The sequence below is a fragment of the Coenobita brevimanus genome, chromosome 101 (assembly GCF_032717465.1).
Source record: "Coenobita brevimanus isolate Jiangsu-jjx chromosome 101, ASM3271746v2, whole genome shotgun sequence".
NCBI lineage: Eukaryota > Metazoa > Arthropoda > Malacostraca > Decapoda > Coenobitidae > Coenobita > Coenobita brevimanus.
Window position 1 is genome coordinate 3,399,596 of NC_137054.1, and position 15,256 is coordinate 3,414,851.

At 39.1% G+C, this 15,256-nt stretch overlaps 3 protein-coding genes across 3 annotated transcripts; 2 read left to right on the top strand and 1 right to left on the bottom strand.

The window, feature by feature from the left end:
* The first annotated feature begins 141 nt into the window (after positions 1-141).
* Positions 142-1,886, top strand: LOC145415108 (crustacyanin-C1 subunit-like). Its single transcript, XM_080284526.1, has 4 exons — positions 142-279; positions 648-732; positions 1,110-1,232; positions 1,639-1,886. Exons 1-4 carry the CDS (start codon positions 142-144, stop codon positions 1,884-1,886), a joined length of 594 nt encoding a protein of 197 aa, XP_080140652.1.
* Positions 1,887-7,825: 5,939 nt separating this feature from the next.
* Positions 7,826-10,518, bottom strand: LOC145415105 (crustacyanin-A2 subunit-like). Its single transcript, XM_080284524.1, has 3 exons — positions 10,396-10,518; positions 10,041-10,257; positions 7,826-8,058 (listed from the first exon to the last, which is right to left on the bottom strand). The coding sequence occupies exons 1-3, from the start codon at positions 10,516-10,518 to the stop codon at positions 7,826-7,828; spliced, it is 573 nt and encodes a 190-aa protein (XP_080140650.1).
* Positions 10,519-10,902: 384 nt separating this feature from the next.
* LOC145415111 (crustacyanin-C1 subunit-like) lies at positions 10,903-12,753 on the top strand. Its single transcript, XM_080284529.1, has 4 exons — positions 10,903-11,041; positions 11,383-11,467; positions 11,845-11,967; positions 12,375-12,753. Exons 1-4 carry the CDS (start codon positions 10,904-10,906, stop codon positions 12,620-12,622), a joined length of 594 nt encoding a protein of 197 aa, XP_080140655.1. The 5' UTR covers position 10,903; the 3' UTR covers positions 12,623-12,753.
* Positions 12,754-15,256: the final 2,503 nt, after the last annotated feature.

Genomic DNA, 15,256 nt, shown 5'->3' on the forward strand with positions numbered 1-15,256 from the left:
TGCTTATTGAAAGCTTTAAAGAGAAAACCTGTCGACACCAAAGGGAGTGTGACATATCTTATCCCTGCTGGGCTTGGGTGCTTATATATAAGCGGTGTAGTCAGCGGTCTTCATTCAGCAAGCATCATACAACCAGTTAGGATGAAGTCTCTCTGCCTCTTGTTGGCCCTTGTGGCCGTCGCTGCTGCCGATAAGATCCCCGACTTTGTCGTTCCAGGCAAATGTCCTGCTGTGGACACGGAGGGGCTGTGGCGGCAGCAGCAGCCCAACCACTCGAAGGTGGGAGTCACTCTGGACTGGGGCTAATGAAGGAAACTGAGATATTCTTTTTAGTGCTCACTGACAGATTACGAAAAATAATTAATGTGTATAAATATTATTTTGTGAAACAAGTGTCCATATAAGAGTTTATTGCTAGGTAGCTGTCATAGGATTTTACTATATTAAAAGGAACTACTTTTTATTTACTCATTATATCTTAATTTACATGGCAAATTGCAGCCTACTCTTGCTATCTACTCATAACATTATAGTGTGTGTGTGTGTGTGTGTATGTATATAATAAACATATATAGATATATATATATATATATATATATATATATATATATATATATATATTACAAATATCCTACTTGTTATTGCAGTATGCCGGCAGCTGGTACATGTACGCTCTCACCAATAATCCATACAACCCCATTGCAAAGTGCCACAACGCCGAGTATAAATATGGTAAGTACTGATTGCCTTTCTCAGCGTCTCCTGTATAGAGCAATTACGTTTATTACTTGAATTTTGTCTAAGGTTAATGCTCACGTGGGACAAGTAAATGCGGTGATACCGACGTCTTTGGGAACTGCATTGCATGTTTATTTGAAAAGAAAAATTCCCCTAATCCCATTTCTATCACAAATTAATGATGGTGGAGAGCAAAATGGCAACCCCATCCTTCAGTCAACGGAATTCATGTTAAAAAATCTGTGTACTTCACGAGAAATGCGGGTTTAACTGTAAAAAATGTCAGTTTACACGTTCTTACTCTGTCTGTCTGTGTCACTTAGCACTCACTATAATGTACATTATAATCCCTGTACTGTTTCTTGTTGCAGATGGCAACTCCTTCGAAGCCAAGTCAACTGGCATCGCACATGATGGCAGCCTCATTAGGCACAATGGCAAACTATATCCCAACCCACTTGGCGTCCCCGTCCTTTCCATCGACTATGACAACGGTAAGTTTATTGCACCTACCTCAAGACCTGATAAATATAAAGTTATTATAAGTCTTTATTACGCTTACTTAGAGCAAATATTTATAAACCCTTGAATCTGGGTGACGTCCTTTGTAATTATATATATATATATATATATATATATATATATATATATATATATATATATATATATATATATATATATATATATATATATATATATAAAATAACTCAGACACTTTAATTCCAAGTGAAAATAACCTCTCGATCAGAAGGGGTGAATGGGGATTATGTTTAACCCTAGCATTAAGAAAAAACGTTCTTAGTTCAATAAAACAATCAGGATAAGGCAACAATAAAATAAAAATGGCTTCCCCTGGATAAGTTGACCTAAGGATTAATTTCTATACCCCTCTTCCCTCAGTGTGGGCTTCTCCCTACACAATCCTCGATACCGACTACGACAACTACGCATGCATCTACTCCTGCGTCGAGTACAACTTTGGTTACTATAGTGATTTCGCCTTCATCTTCTCCCGCTCCCCGTCCCTGTCCGACAGCCATGTTCGTAAGTGCCAGAAGGCCTTCGAGGACATCAACGTAGACACCTCCCGTTTCGTCAAGGTAGAACAGGGCTCCTCCTGCCCGTACGATGCCCAGCGATCCCTCTAAACAGAACGCCTTTCCCATCCCAACCTGTCCATCATCATGAACGCAACCTCACTAGTCCATACATCACTAGCACTAGCACCAATTACATTTTTGGTTGGAAAGCTATAACATATGAGTTATCATTCTTTTGATTTCCTCCACATATGAAATAAAAAATGATTGAAGTAACTTGGTTATTGATGGTTATGAATGTAGTAGCTAACGGATAATAAATTCATGATTTTTGTGACAATCTTTTGTGATCCTAAAGTGCTGCATACACTTAATACGCTGTTTTTTTATGAGTTTTCTTTTTTTCAAAATTTTTGGTTCAGAGAGAAGTTGTTTGACGAAAGGTATTTCCTTAGGGGAATGTACGGAGGAACTCCGTTTTAACTTGTTTATTTCCTACTGCAAGGGCAAGGATGCTCACAAGCTGTGAAAAATAAGAGTCGTGGCAGTTTAGGATGTTGAGTGAGAGGATGAAAAAATAAAAAAAATAAAAACGAATTATTAACCCTAATCATTCCTCTACGGGCAGGAACGCCAACAGGATTTAGTAATTATTCTCTCCGACAACGAGAGTATGTTTTCAGCCCTGTTTTTTTGTTAGTTTGTTTGTTAGTTTGTCTGTTTGCAGGTTTACTCAAAAACTAAAAGAGACCAAATTCAGTGGACAGATAGCCCATGTCCCAAGGAACAATCTGTTAACTTTTGGGACCAATCCGGATCGTATTACAAATTCTTGATCCGGAAAACTCTTTTTGTGAAACCCTAATCAGTGATGTGAAAAATTACCTCATTATGAAGAATGGTTTGTAAATTGCGTTGCCCTTGCCGGAGAGATGGGCTCTACTGAGTGTCCCATCTAGTGGGTCATTTTTATCTTTGGATATGAGAGTATAGCTGGGAAACACGTAATGTTCTTCATATTTTTATTGACCCTCCTATAATAACTGAAGACAGAAAAACATGTTTATCATCATGTTACCGACACACGATATATATGTATTGCACTTAGAAAATACGTATGTAGTCATTGATAACAATGTTAATATACAGGACAGTAACTGCAGGGTTAATGATGCCTACAGACTTATCTATAAGCGTCTGTCATTCACAGAATAAATCAGCTGACTGATTCGGTAAACGGAAGAATGGAAATATATCCTGGCAATATAAATTTCCGTCTTGTCACGCCATTTCACTTTAACAGCCTTGGTAGGTCTTGCCTAGGTTGGAGAAAATCGTCTGGCTTCAGTCAAAATAAAATATATAAAACATTCACAATCCATCGAGATTAAAGTCTTTTTTGGTCATTCATGTTCAGTCCAGCCCAGTCCAACAAACTGCGATCATTACCACCGCCAAGGAGGTTATGTTCTTGCCGGCTTTGGCTTGTTTGTCTGTAACAGGATTACCCAAAAAGTTATGAACGGATTTTGCTGAAATTTTTTGGAGGGGTAGGGTATGGCCCAAGGAACAGTCCTTGAGATTTTGGTGGTGATCCGGATCATCATCCGATTCCAGGAATTTTTTTTTTCCGAACAAAATTTAAAAAACGATGAAAATCTTGATTTCTTAGTTTCATACAATATAAACAATAATTTGCCAAATGATTCTGGTGAATGAATCTCACTGCTTCTTTATATATTCATCATCTTTCATTCTTTTACTGTCATATTAATTTGACACACGCAGAAGGTTGTTTGGGAAATGTGTGTGTGTGTGTGTGTGTGTGTGTGTGTGTGTGTGTGTAGAGAGGGTCCCGGGAGCTGACGCACTAACTTAGGGAGGTGATTCTAGGGATGATTTTGAGTAGGAAATGCCATACGAACTTGGATATAATTCTCAACCGTAATGGAGCTACAGTTACTGATGACATTAGGCGCCGGAAAACATTCTTCCTCATAATCCATATTTCCCTTTACCCATAACCACTGAGGAGTATGGATGGAGATCTGAAATAAATTCGATCCCTGAGAGTTGTATTCCAGACGAAATTTGACCCCTGTCCAAAGATTGTTGTCTGCCCTGATGACCCTCGTGTACTGAATAGATATTAATAGCCTGAGTTCATTTATAATCCACACACACACACACACACACACACACACACACACACACACACACACACACACACACACACACACACACACACACACACACACACACACACACATACACACACACACACACACACACACACACACACACACACACACACACATACACACACACACACACACACACACCAAACACCCGAAGCTAACCAACTGAACTAATCAATCCTAACCCATCCTAATGAGGTTGGACCTAATCTGACATGACCTAACAACCTGACCAAACCTAACCTAATCGAACCTAAGCTGAGTTAAACTAGCCAAACTTTAATATAGATGAGGCAACGGACCGAGCTAGAAGCTGGACAATCACCCCACCAAGTCCTTATATACTGACTGGTTATAATGTATTTGCAACAGGTGTTTATAGGAGAGAAATTTCTTAAAAGTGCATGAACTCACTGGTGAACACATTATTCAGCCTCTGTTAATTGAGTGTAATTTCGAAATAACACCGATAGTTAATATTACACCACTCGTCTTTCATACGGTGCATACATTAGACCTACGGTCGGTCAATTTTCACTTACATACAACCAAGGAATTGATATTTCCTTTTGGTACTTATAGATCTCACCTTCTATTTCATATATATATATATATATATATATATATATATATATATATATATATATATATATATATATATATATATATATATATGCGTACGTCCAAAGCACGTACATACCATGAGCATGTATGAAGCTTAGTTATGAAGATTGTGCACACGACACCGGCTGAGTCTCTTCCTGGTTAGGCAAATATATCGGGGCTTTCTTTTTGTCCAGAAGAGGGGTGGCAGACATCAGAGGGGCAAACGTCAGGTTGCATTCCACTGAGGTCATGTTCAGATGAGCCTGGGACCACAATTACTAACAATCCAGCCTCCATCAGACGATTTTAATTTGCGGTAGGACACATATGGGTTTGATTGTAGTATATTGATTTCAGTTTATTCCCTCTCCCTCTCTCTCTCTTTAACTTGACACTCACATTAATAGACATTTTAAGTCCTATGCGCTTTCTTTTTACAGATGGGAACTCCTTCGAAGCCGAGTCAACCGGCATCGCACATGATTGCAGCCTCATCAGGCACAATGGCAAATTTTATCCCAACCCACTTGGCGTCCCCGTCCTTTCCCTCGAGAATGACACCCGTAAGTTTCTAAGTCTACTAATACCAAGTCGGTTCACTACTTCACTTCTAAAACGGCTCCAAGCTGGCGCAGGGGGCGGAGAATCGGAGTGACGTCGACTAGCTCTGGCACGAAACACCACTTACCAGCTGAGCTCACTCAGCTCAGTTGATTCCTGACCATGACGGAGAATGGATGTGTGCTGCACTACTCAGACCATGACTTTTTTTTTTTTTTTTTCGGCTCGGTGAAGTGAGGGAAGGGACTGAAAGGTGTGAGGGAAGGTGTGGGGGTGTGAGGGAAGGTGTAGGGGGGTGAGGGAAGCACTTATTCCCCTGCTTCGTTTTCCCTTGTTATAAATGTTTAATTTGAGTCTGGGTTTTATACATTTTCTGTTACTTAAGCCAACTGAAGTCACACAAGCCGCGCCTCCCTGCACCCTGATGGAAAGTGAACCAACTTGGTATTAGTAGACTTAGGTAAGTTTATTGCAGCTACTTCTACGTATGATTAAAATTAGGTTATTTTAAGTGTTTATTAAGTTTACTGTAGAGCAAATTTTGTTAATTCATTGAATCGATGTGAGGTCTTTTGCAATTTATTATTTTTTATAGCAGACATTTAATCATTTTTGCAATAGGACTAATGGGGTTGATAAAGACTGTGGTTAACCCTTTTAGTAATTTATATATATATATATATATATATATATATATATATATATATATATTAAAGTTGAATAAAATCGTCAGGATACAGAAAGAAATATATAAAAATGGCTTCCCTCAGCTTCGACTTCTCCCTACACAATCCTTGATACCGACCACTACATATACGCCTGCATCTACTGTTGCGTCGAATAAAGCTTTAGTTATTTTAGGGAGTTTGCCTTCATTTTCTACCGCTCTCTATCCCTGTCCGACAGTCACGTTCGTGAGTGCCAGAATTCCTTCGAGGACGTCTTTCGTTGACACCTGCTGCTCCGTAAGGGTAGAAAGGGCTAGTCCTGCAATTTCGATGAGCAGCATCAATTATCTCGACGTTTTTTACTAGTTACAAAATGATTTTTATTATATCATATATGCTATTATTGAAGTCAGTAAAAAAAAAAAAAAAAAAAAAAGAACTTACCAACAACAGAGTATCGTAGTGTCATAAAGTTCAGGGTCATAGACACTCCCGAAGTGTTGCTACCCGGCCATGAAGAACATACATACGGTATTTTTTTCATTGCTCATAAAACATTAGCAGTAGAGTTTATTGACTTGTAATTGTTATTTTTTCCTACGTCCCACGAGAAACGTACTTTCTTTACGATCAAAATGAATGATCTGCATCATACTTGTCAAAGTTATTGTAATCTTCTATAACTGCATAATCGACGTCAGTGAATAAGCAACAGCCCCTGTGAAGTTGTCTCATTCGTTCTCTACACCCTTCATGTAGGGTATTTGCTTCTTAGTGTACATGTGCCGTCCAGTGTTCCATTACGTGCCTTGTGTTGTGTGGGCCTATTCAGCAAGTGGGCAACGTGTCGACTGTGATTTCCAACTAAAATTTAAGCTGATACCTTAGAAGGGCTGAATGATGTCCTGATCTAACCCTGTGTAATTGAACTGGATCACATCAAAGGCAACCTCTCATGGGTGGACGTCAGGAAGAGGTGAGGGAAACTTGTGAGATAATGTTCTGATCGAGGTGCTGTTTTACCCTGCAGGTGAAGAGCAGTTGTAGACAGCATGGTTAAAGGAACATACAGGAATGATTCTGTAGGTGGGAGGAGGCGTGGTAAGCTGAAAGTGTGGATGAATATGGTAAAATTCGATTTATGTTTGTCGTGTTCTAGGGGTAATTGGCTGCTAAAACATTTTGATGTCTGCACTAATGAACCTTGTGTAGGAGATAGGCTGTAATGGTGTGTATTCATTTTATTTCACACACCCACACCTACCCCGCAAAATCTCTCTCTCTCTCTCTCTCTCTCTCTCTCTCTCATATATTTTCTCCAGGCTCAATTTGAAGACTTCACTTGCCTGGTAATTTAGTTGTCAAAAATACTCTTCTGAACTCATAGACTCATTTTTATTTCAGTCTAGTATTTATCTTGAGGAAACAGGACAGATATTGAAGAGGGAGCATATGTATGTTATATACCTGACGTGCGTTGGCGAGTCTGCTTGTGTTCTTACAGAAGACACAGAGTTTGCTTGATATGTAGAAACTTCTCCCCAGTCTGCATCCTAAATGGTAGTAAATTTTATAGATGTATTTTTATTATCAATTTTAGACCTGCGTAATACAGAGGGCTAAGCTTAACTGATAATTTACTCACGCTTATCACCGACTATCCAAAGCATACACCCTACCCAGTGTAAACACGAGACAAGATTTGATAATAGTTATTATACACTGATGAAAGTGAAATATCAAATTTACTTATCTTTTATTATACAGTACATATTTTTATATCAGTGCTGGTAACAGTGTATAACTGAAATTGGTGAGAAGTGACTTTGAAACAGATCAGAAAAGGGGAGGTATGTCGGAATGAGAAACGTAATTTCATGGAGAGCGAGGCGGCTGAGGTTGAGCTGGTACAAAAAATGTTAGGTCACTGACATCGGGAGGAGACGGGAAAGACAATCGTAAAGAATTGCCAAACAAGAAGGAAAGTTGCATAAAGTCTGGGACGGATGAGCCTCTAGGCCCTGTAAACACACTGTGCCGTGTGCGAGATTGGCTTAAAACTGGAGAAGTTGACCCCGTTCTTCTCAAAGACGGAGGCACACTTGGCGCCGGCGGGGCCGTCCGTGTTGGGGCTGCGGGAGAACACGAACCCGAACTCAGACTTGAAGCCGTTGGTCTCGATGCAGGAGTAGACGCAGGAATAAGTCTCGTAGTCGGTCTCGATCACCTCGTATGGAGCAGCGAGAACTGTAACGAGTAAGAAAATCATGATACTCACCACAACACTGTAGTAATTGAAAGCACACACACACACACACACACACACACACACGTTTATCGTTGCAGGTAGGTATATAAGCATTGTTCCTCTCTCTCTCCTAAAGCTGTGACTGGTAGTAATATGTGTAACAAAATACCTTGCGAACAACAGTGCTGGGATTGATAGACATGAGTCAAGAGGGAATAAAAAGTGTGCATTTCTATCACTTATGTCCATTTTTTAGGTAAAACTGCAATAATCCCAAGCTCGGAACCAAGAAAACATGTTCGTTGTAATAAACCATTAATAAGGCTAAGTGAACATGTGTTTATAGGGAGAATGTGAACGAATAAAACATACCCTGCCATGAGAGATGAGAGGCTTACTGACAGCAATATCTATCAATAAACTATCTGTCTGTCTACATCTTTATATATATATATATATATATATATAGACAGACAGATATATATATATATATATATATATATATATATATATATATACATAGATAGATAGATAGATAGAAAGATAGATAGATAGATTGATATATGCAGGGACGAGTGGTGCTTGTGTTGAAGGAAGGGCGGAAAATATGAAAATACGTGAAATAAGAGACGAATGTTTTCAACAGACTTACCAGCAGGGACAGCCTCAAACAATTATAGGAGTTAAAGCATCCAAGAAAAGTAATAAGACGCTGGGGTGCGACTGTTAAGTTATGCTCAGATCTATATTACGTGTTCAGATCTTTCGGAGAGGTATAGTGTACTCTACTTTATTTACAGTTATTTTGACTTCCTTGCAAGTACCTCATAATATTCTCAAGTGCTGTTCATACTTTCAAATCATATCATCCTGCTTTCTTACTAGTTTTCACCATTCCAATATTGGGCTGGGACTCTCTTAACAATCCCAGCCCAATATTGGAATGGTGACAACTACGTTATGATTTGAAAGTGTGAATAGCACTTGAGAATAATATGAGGTACTTGCAAGGAAGACAAAATAACTGTAAATGAAGTAGAGTACACTATACCTCTCCCAAAGATCTGAACACGGAATATAGATCTGAGCATAACCGCTGAGGGTAGATTGCATAATAAGGTGATGATGCACACGTTCACCTATGACAATGAGATTTTTGAGTGACAAGTTTAAAAACTAATAGAAACAGATTTAAAAACTGAGTTATGAAGGAAATACAAAGGTTCCCGTGGGTTGGTTAAGAGTAGAAATAAAAAGATTCGAGGGAAATGTGAAGAATGATATTTACTGCTCGAAGACGGGAAAACATTGTTAATATGGTATGGCCATGTTAAGAGAAGTAATATATATATATATATATATATATATATATATATATATATATATATATATATATATATATATATATATATATATATATATATATATATACTGTGATTATGGGTATGAAGGAGTATGGAAGGGCAAAAAGAAGTTAAATAAATATAGAGGAGGATTTTTTTTTTTTTTTTTTTTAAGAGGTATGTGAGAGTGAAAGATGGAGTAGAAATGACGAATGATAAAAATTGTTGCGCCTTGTTTAAGTAGACGCGATTAAAATGTTGCACCCCTCTTCTATTTTCGCAGTCACAGGAATGGTCTCTTCCTCAGTAATTTTGAGGAGAGAGAGAGAGAGAGAGAGAGAGAGAGAGAGAGAGAGAGAGAGAGAGAGAGAGAGAGAGAGAGAGAGAGAGAGAGAGAGTGTGTGTGTGTGTGTGTGTGTGTGTGTGTGTGTGTGTGAACTTTAGTCTTATGATAAACTGAGAGTGTCAAAGGAATGAATGGCTGGATGTATGGATTATTTACAAGATGCTCTGTTGTTTGTTCTTTTAATTTTTAGTTTTTCTGTGTCTGTCTCCGAACTCGCATTCTTTCCATGTAATGGGTAAAAAGATGTTTAGGCTGATCATGATAGTGATGATGATAAATTTTGGGAAGTCACCTGTGGGGAAGTCGAGGAGCATATGGGCTGCTGGGAACTCCTTGGTGGGATAGATCTTGCCTTCCAACTGAACGTAGTCATTAGCAGTCGTGAAGCCAGCCGTGGTCACCTTGAAGCCATAATCAGCGTCCGAGTAATCGTAGTTGGAGTGGATACAGGTAGAGGCGGGTTGGTAGGCGTTGTCGATCATGTGGGTCCAGTACCAGCGGCCAGAGTACTATGGAGAGGCAATGGAGTTTTATGAGCAGAGGTATATAAAGTATTTTATTAGGAATTCTGACTAAACAAAATCCATGATTAGTACCCATCAAGTAGTACGGTGATGAAACCTTGAATAAGGTGGCGTCGTGCTTACTAATCTTAAATCGAACTTGTCCTGATTGTTGACTTTGGCGCACTTGCCGGGCTTGACGAAGTCAGGGATGGCGTCGCCAGCCACGCAGGCGAGAAGGGAGACGATGAGGAAGGCTCTGTACATGATGGCAGGCAAGCAGACACTGAAGCATTGCCCCACACAGCTGTATATATATGACTGCCCAACCTCACTTAACCCTACAAGGTGGTTGGGGAAGGGTGCCAGGTGTGATGATTTTTCATAGCATTTGTTTCGTCACAATCTTACGGCAATATTCTTTCGAAATTACATTTAATAATTCAAGCATGAGAAAGTCATTTTCGCGGTAGACATCACTATTAAATGTATATACTAATCACTCTTCATCTGCTTATTGAAAGCTTTAAAGAGAAAACCTGTCGCCACCAAAGGGGGTGTGGCATAGCTTATCCCTGCTGGGCTTGGGTGCTTATATATAAGCGGTGCCGTGAACGGTCTTCATTCAGCAAGCAACATACAATCAGTGAGGATGAAGTCTCTCTGCCTCTTGCTGGCCCTGGTGGCCGTCGCTGCCGCCGACAAGATCCCCGACTTTGTCGTTCCCGGCAAATGTCCTGCTGTGGACACGGAGGGGCTGTGGCGGCAGCAGCAGCCCAACCACTCGAAGGTGGGAGTCACTCTGGACTGGGGCTAATGAAGGAAACTGATATATTCCTTTTAGTGCTCACTGGCAGATTACGAATAATAATTAATGTGTATAAATATTATTTTGTAAAACAAGTGTCTATATAAGAATTTATTGCTAGCTAGCTGTCATAGGATTTGACAGTATATTAAAAGGAACTATTTTTTATTTATTATATCTTATTTTTCATGGAAAATTGCAGCCTCCGTTTGCTATCTACTCATAACATTTTAGTATATATATATATATATATATATATATATATATATATATATATATATATATATATATATATATTACAAATATCCTACTTGTTATTGCAGTATGCCGGCAGCTGGTACATGTACGCTCTCACCAATAATCCATACAACCCCATTGCGAAGTGCCACAACGCCGAGTATAAATATGGTAAGTATTGACTACCTTTCTCAGCGTCTCCTTTATAGATCAATTACTTGTATTACTTGAATTTTGTCTAAGGTTAATGCTCAAGTGGGACGAGTAAATGCGGTGATACCGACGTCATTGGGCAACTGGATTGCCTGTTTATTTGAAAAGAAAAAGTTCACTAATCCCATTTCTATCACAAATTAATGATGGTGGAGAGCAGAATGGCAACCCCGTCCTTCAGTCGACGGAATTCATGTTTATATTTCAGTGTTCTTTACGATAATGCGGGTTTAACTGCAAAATATTTCAGTTTACACGTTCTCACTCTGTCTGTCTGTGTCACTTAACACTCACTATAATGTACATTATAATCCCTGTACTGTTTCTTCTTGCAGATGGCAACTCCTTCGAAGCCAAGTCAACTGGCATCGCACATGATGGCAGCCTCATTAGGCACAATGGCAAACTATATCCCAACCCACTTGGCGTCCCCGTCCTTTCCATCGACTATGACAACCGTAAGTTTATTGCATCTACCTCAAGACCTGATAAATATAAAGTTATTATAAGTCTTTATTACGCTTACTTAGAGCAAATATTTATAAACCCTTGAATCTGGGTGACGTCCTTTGTAATTATTATTGTTATTATTATTATTATTATTATTATCATTATTATTATTATTATTATTATTATCTATTATTATTATTATTATTATTATTATTATTACTCTTTTTTAATCATTTTTATTCCAAGTGCAAATAAACTCTTGATCAGAAGGGGTTAGGAAAGAATGTTCAACCATAACAATAAAAAAAAAAAAGTTTTTAGTTCAATAGCACCGTCAGGATAGGGCAAGAATAACATAAAAATGACTTCGGGTTAACTGAATCAAGGATTAATTTCTATACCCCTCTTCCCTCAGTGTGGGCTTCTCCCTACACAATCCTCGATACCGACTACGACAACTACGCATGCATCTACTCCTGTGTCGAGTACAACTTTGGTTACTATAGTGATTTCGCCTTCATCTTCTCCCGCTCCCCGTCCCTGTCCGACAGCCATGTTCGTAAGTGCCAGAAGGCCTTCGAGGACATCAACGTAGACACCTCTCGTTTCGTCAAGGTAGAACAGGGCTCCTCCTGCCCGTACGATGGCCAGCGATCCCTCTAAACAGAACGCCTTTCCCATCCCAACCAGTCCAACAACATAACCACAATGTCACCAGTCCGTATTTCACTCTTACCAGCACCAGTCACATTGTTGGACGGAAAACTACAAAATATGATTCCCATCCTCTTAATTTCCTCACATATGAAGAGAAATACGAATATCACATAGGATGGTTAATGATGGTTATGAGTGTGGTATATATTGCATGATAAATATACGATTTTTATAACTAATGTTTGTAATCCTAAAGTACTCCATGCACTTAGTATCCTGGTAGCTATTTTTTCACAGTCATTAGTTCGGAGTGTTGTTGTCTAACCTAAAGAATTTTCGTGTTACAAGTTTCAGAATAATTTACTACAGTTGCACTTATACAAAAAGAATGTTCAGAGCCACTGGAAAATTAGAGACGTGGCAGTTTAAGGGGTTGAGTGATGAAATGATAAAAAAAGACATAAAAAATCCATTAAGATTCTTCTGCGTCTAGGAGCACTAACATGATTAAGGAGTTGGTCATTTTCATCTTCTGATATGAGAATATAGCTGGGAAAACGTAATGTAATTCATGTTTTTATTGCAAAATGTTTGAAAAAATGAAGAGTGAAAAACATGTTCCTCACCATGTTACAGTCACATACAATATATTACACTCAGAATTTAAAAATGCAGTCACTGATAACGTTGTTAATATTCAAGACAGTAAGAGCAGGGTTAATGGCGCATGCAAATTAAAGTATAAGAACGTGCCTTTCACAGTATAAATCAGTAGACTGATTCGGTACGAACAAGCATGGATGTATAACGTCACAATATACATTTCCGTCTTTCCACGCCAATTCACTCTTGCAACCTTTGTAGGTCTCGAAAAAGCTCGAGAATATTGTCTGGCTTCAGTCAAAGTAAAATGAAAATAACATTTACAATCTGTCAAGGTTTATTTTTTTTTTCCGGTCCCTCACGTCCAGTCCAGCACAATCTAACAAACAATGATCATTGCCCATGCAAGATCGGTTAGGTTAGTGCAGGACCCATCTGTTGTAACCAGATAGAGTGTTTGAAAGATGTGGGATAAGAGAATCTATTTAAAAAAAAAAGTAGATAATATCCTTACATTTTTGTTTTTGTGTGTCCAACTCTGGGCATAGGTTTCACAACTCGTTTTCAAGGCCCAGTAGTTCTCCTACATGCCATACACCTCCACATGTCACCACTTCGGCGTTACCATCCACCGTCCATATTGAATACATGCTAGGGCTGCTTCATACAGGACCGGTGTACTGGTATTAACGGGAGTATTTTTATGACATCTCGGCGGACCTTGTGGCAGATCAGTAAAGTCTGCTTTAATGAAATTCAAACCCTTCAGCGTTTCTTAACCTTTTCCGACCTCAGCACACCCCTGTATTAAGGTCTCAGTCCACCACCCCTATACATCTGGTTACCGGGACCACAGTTGCTACACTATTGTAGGGTTAAAGTGAAGTGAAGTACTGCCTAACAGTTCATTTTATACATTCACAAAAAAAATAAATAAATAAATAAATAATCAAGGATGCCAATACTAAGCAAAACCAATAAGAAAAAACAACAAAAACAATGCAGCATTTTGCAGCACCCCCTAAAATTGAATTCAGCACCCCTGGGGGTGATAGCACCCCAGGTTGAGAAACGCTGCCTTAAACTGTTCCCTGCCCCAGCCGGGATTCTAACCTGGGTCTATTAGGTCTGCCGGCCACCTCTCTACCAATTCAGCCACTGTCAGCTTGAGAGAGAGAGAGAGAGAGAGAGAGAGAGAGAGAGAGAGAGAGAGAGAGAGAGAGAGAATCTGCATAGTGTGTGGTCAAAGAAATAATAATGAATCCAGAAGTGCAGTGAGGTGTGGTAAGCTCAGAACGTGGATGGCTATGGTAAATTACCGTGTGAGTAAGGGAAGTATGGATGTTGAAGTTGATGAGGTTAAGAAACTGAAAGAGGATCCAGATGAATGGATGAAATGTATATGATGACGAAATAACACGGCGCATCCCCTGATTAAACTGTTAGAGATTTACTATTATACAGACATATGCAGTGTACATCAAGTAAAAAAAGGAGCACTCAGTGAAAGCAATACCCGGGATCTATAATTGGTCAGTATGTCTACTAGCCATGCATTGGACTTTGCCCTGTGGTTTTCAGGTTCGACCACTTTTTCACAAAATCGCGTTACTTCCTTACTCACTGACCAACATTGTCGCAAATCAGAGGAGAACTGGTTGGACTGATCTTCCCATCTGGCCTGTCGTTATCGAAAGTAAATCTCATCGTCCCTGCCTGACCCTCAATCCTTCAAACAAGTTTGGATTGAGCTCTAGGTAGAATAGTTTACCTTGCCCTATATCCTTGATCTCTGACAGACTGTTCTGAGAACATAATCCCTTCATGTTTTACCATGAATAATTCTTCGAAGTTTTGTCTCAGTCAGATGAAAACCGATTAGGCTGACATTGTTATGTGTCTCTAATCTTTTATTTTTTCTTCAAAGAAAGAAAGTGAATCCATCCGTTGACTTTCAGTTTGGGTCTAAATCAGATAAAAACAACTTTAGTTATTTCGTTCATACAGACACACACAGGCCGAATTTTGATTATGCAC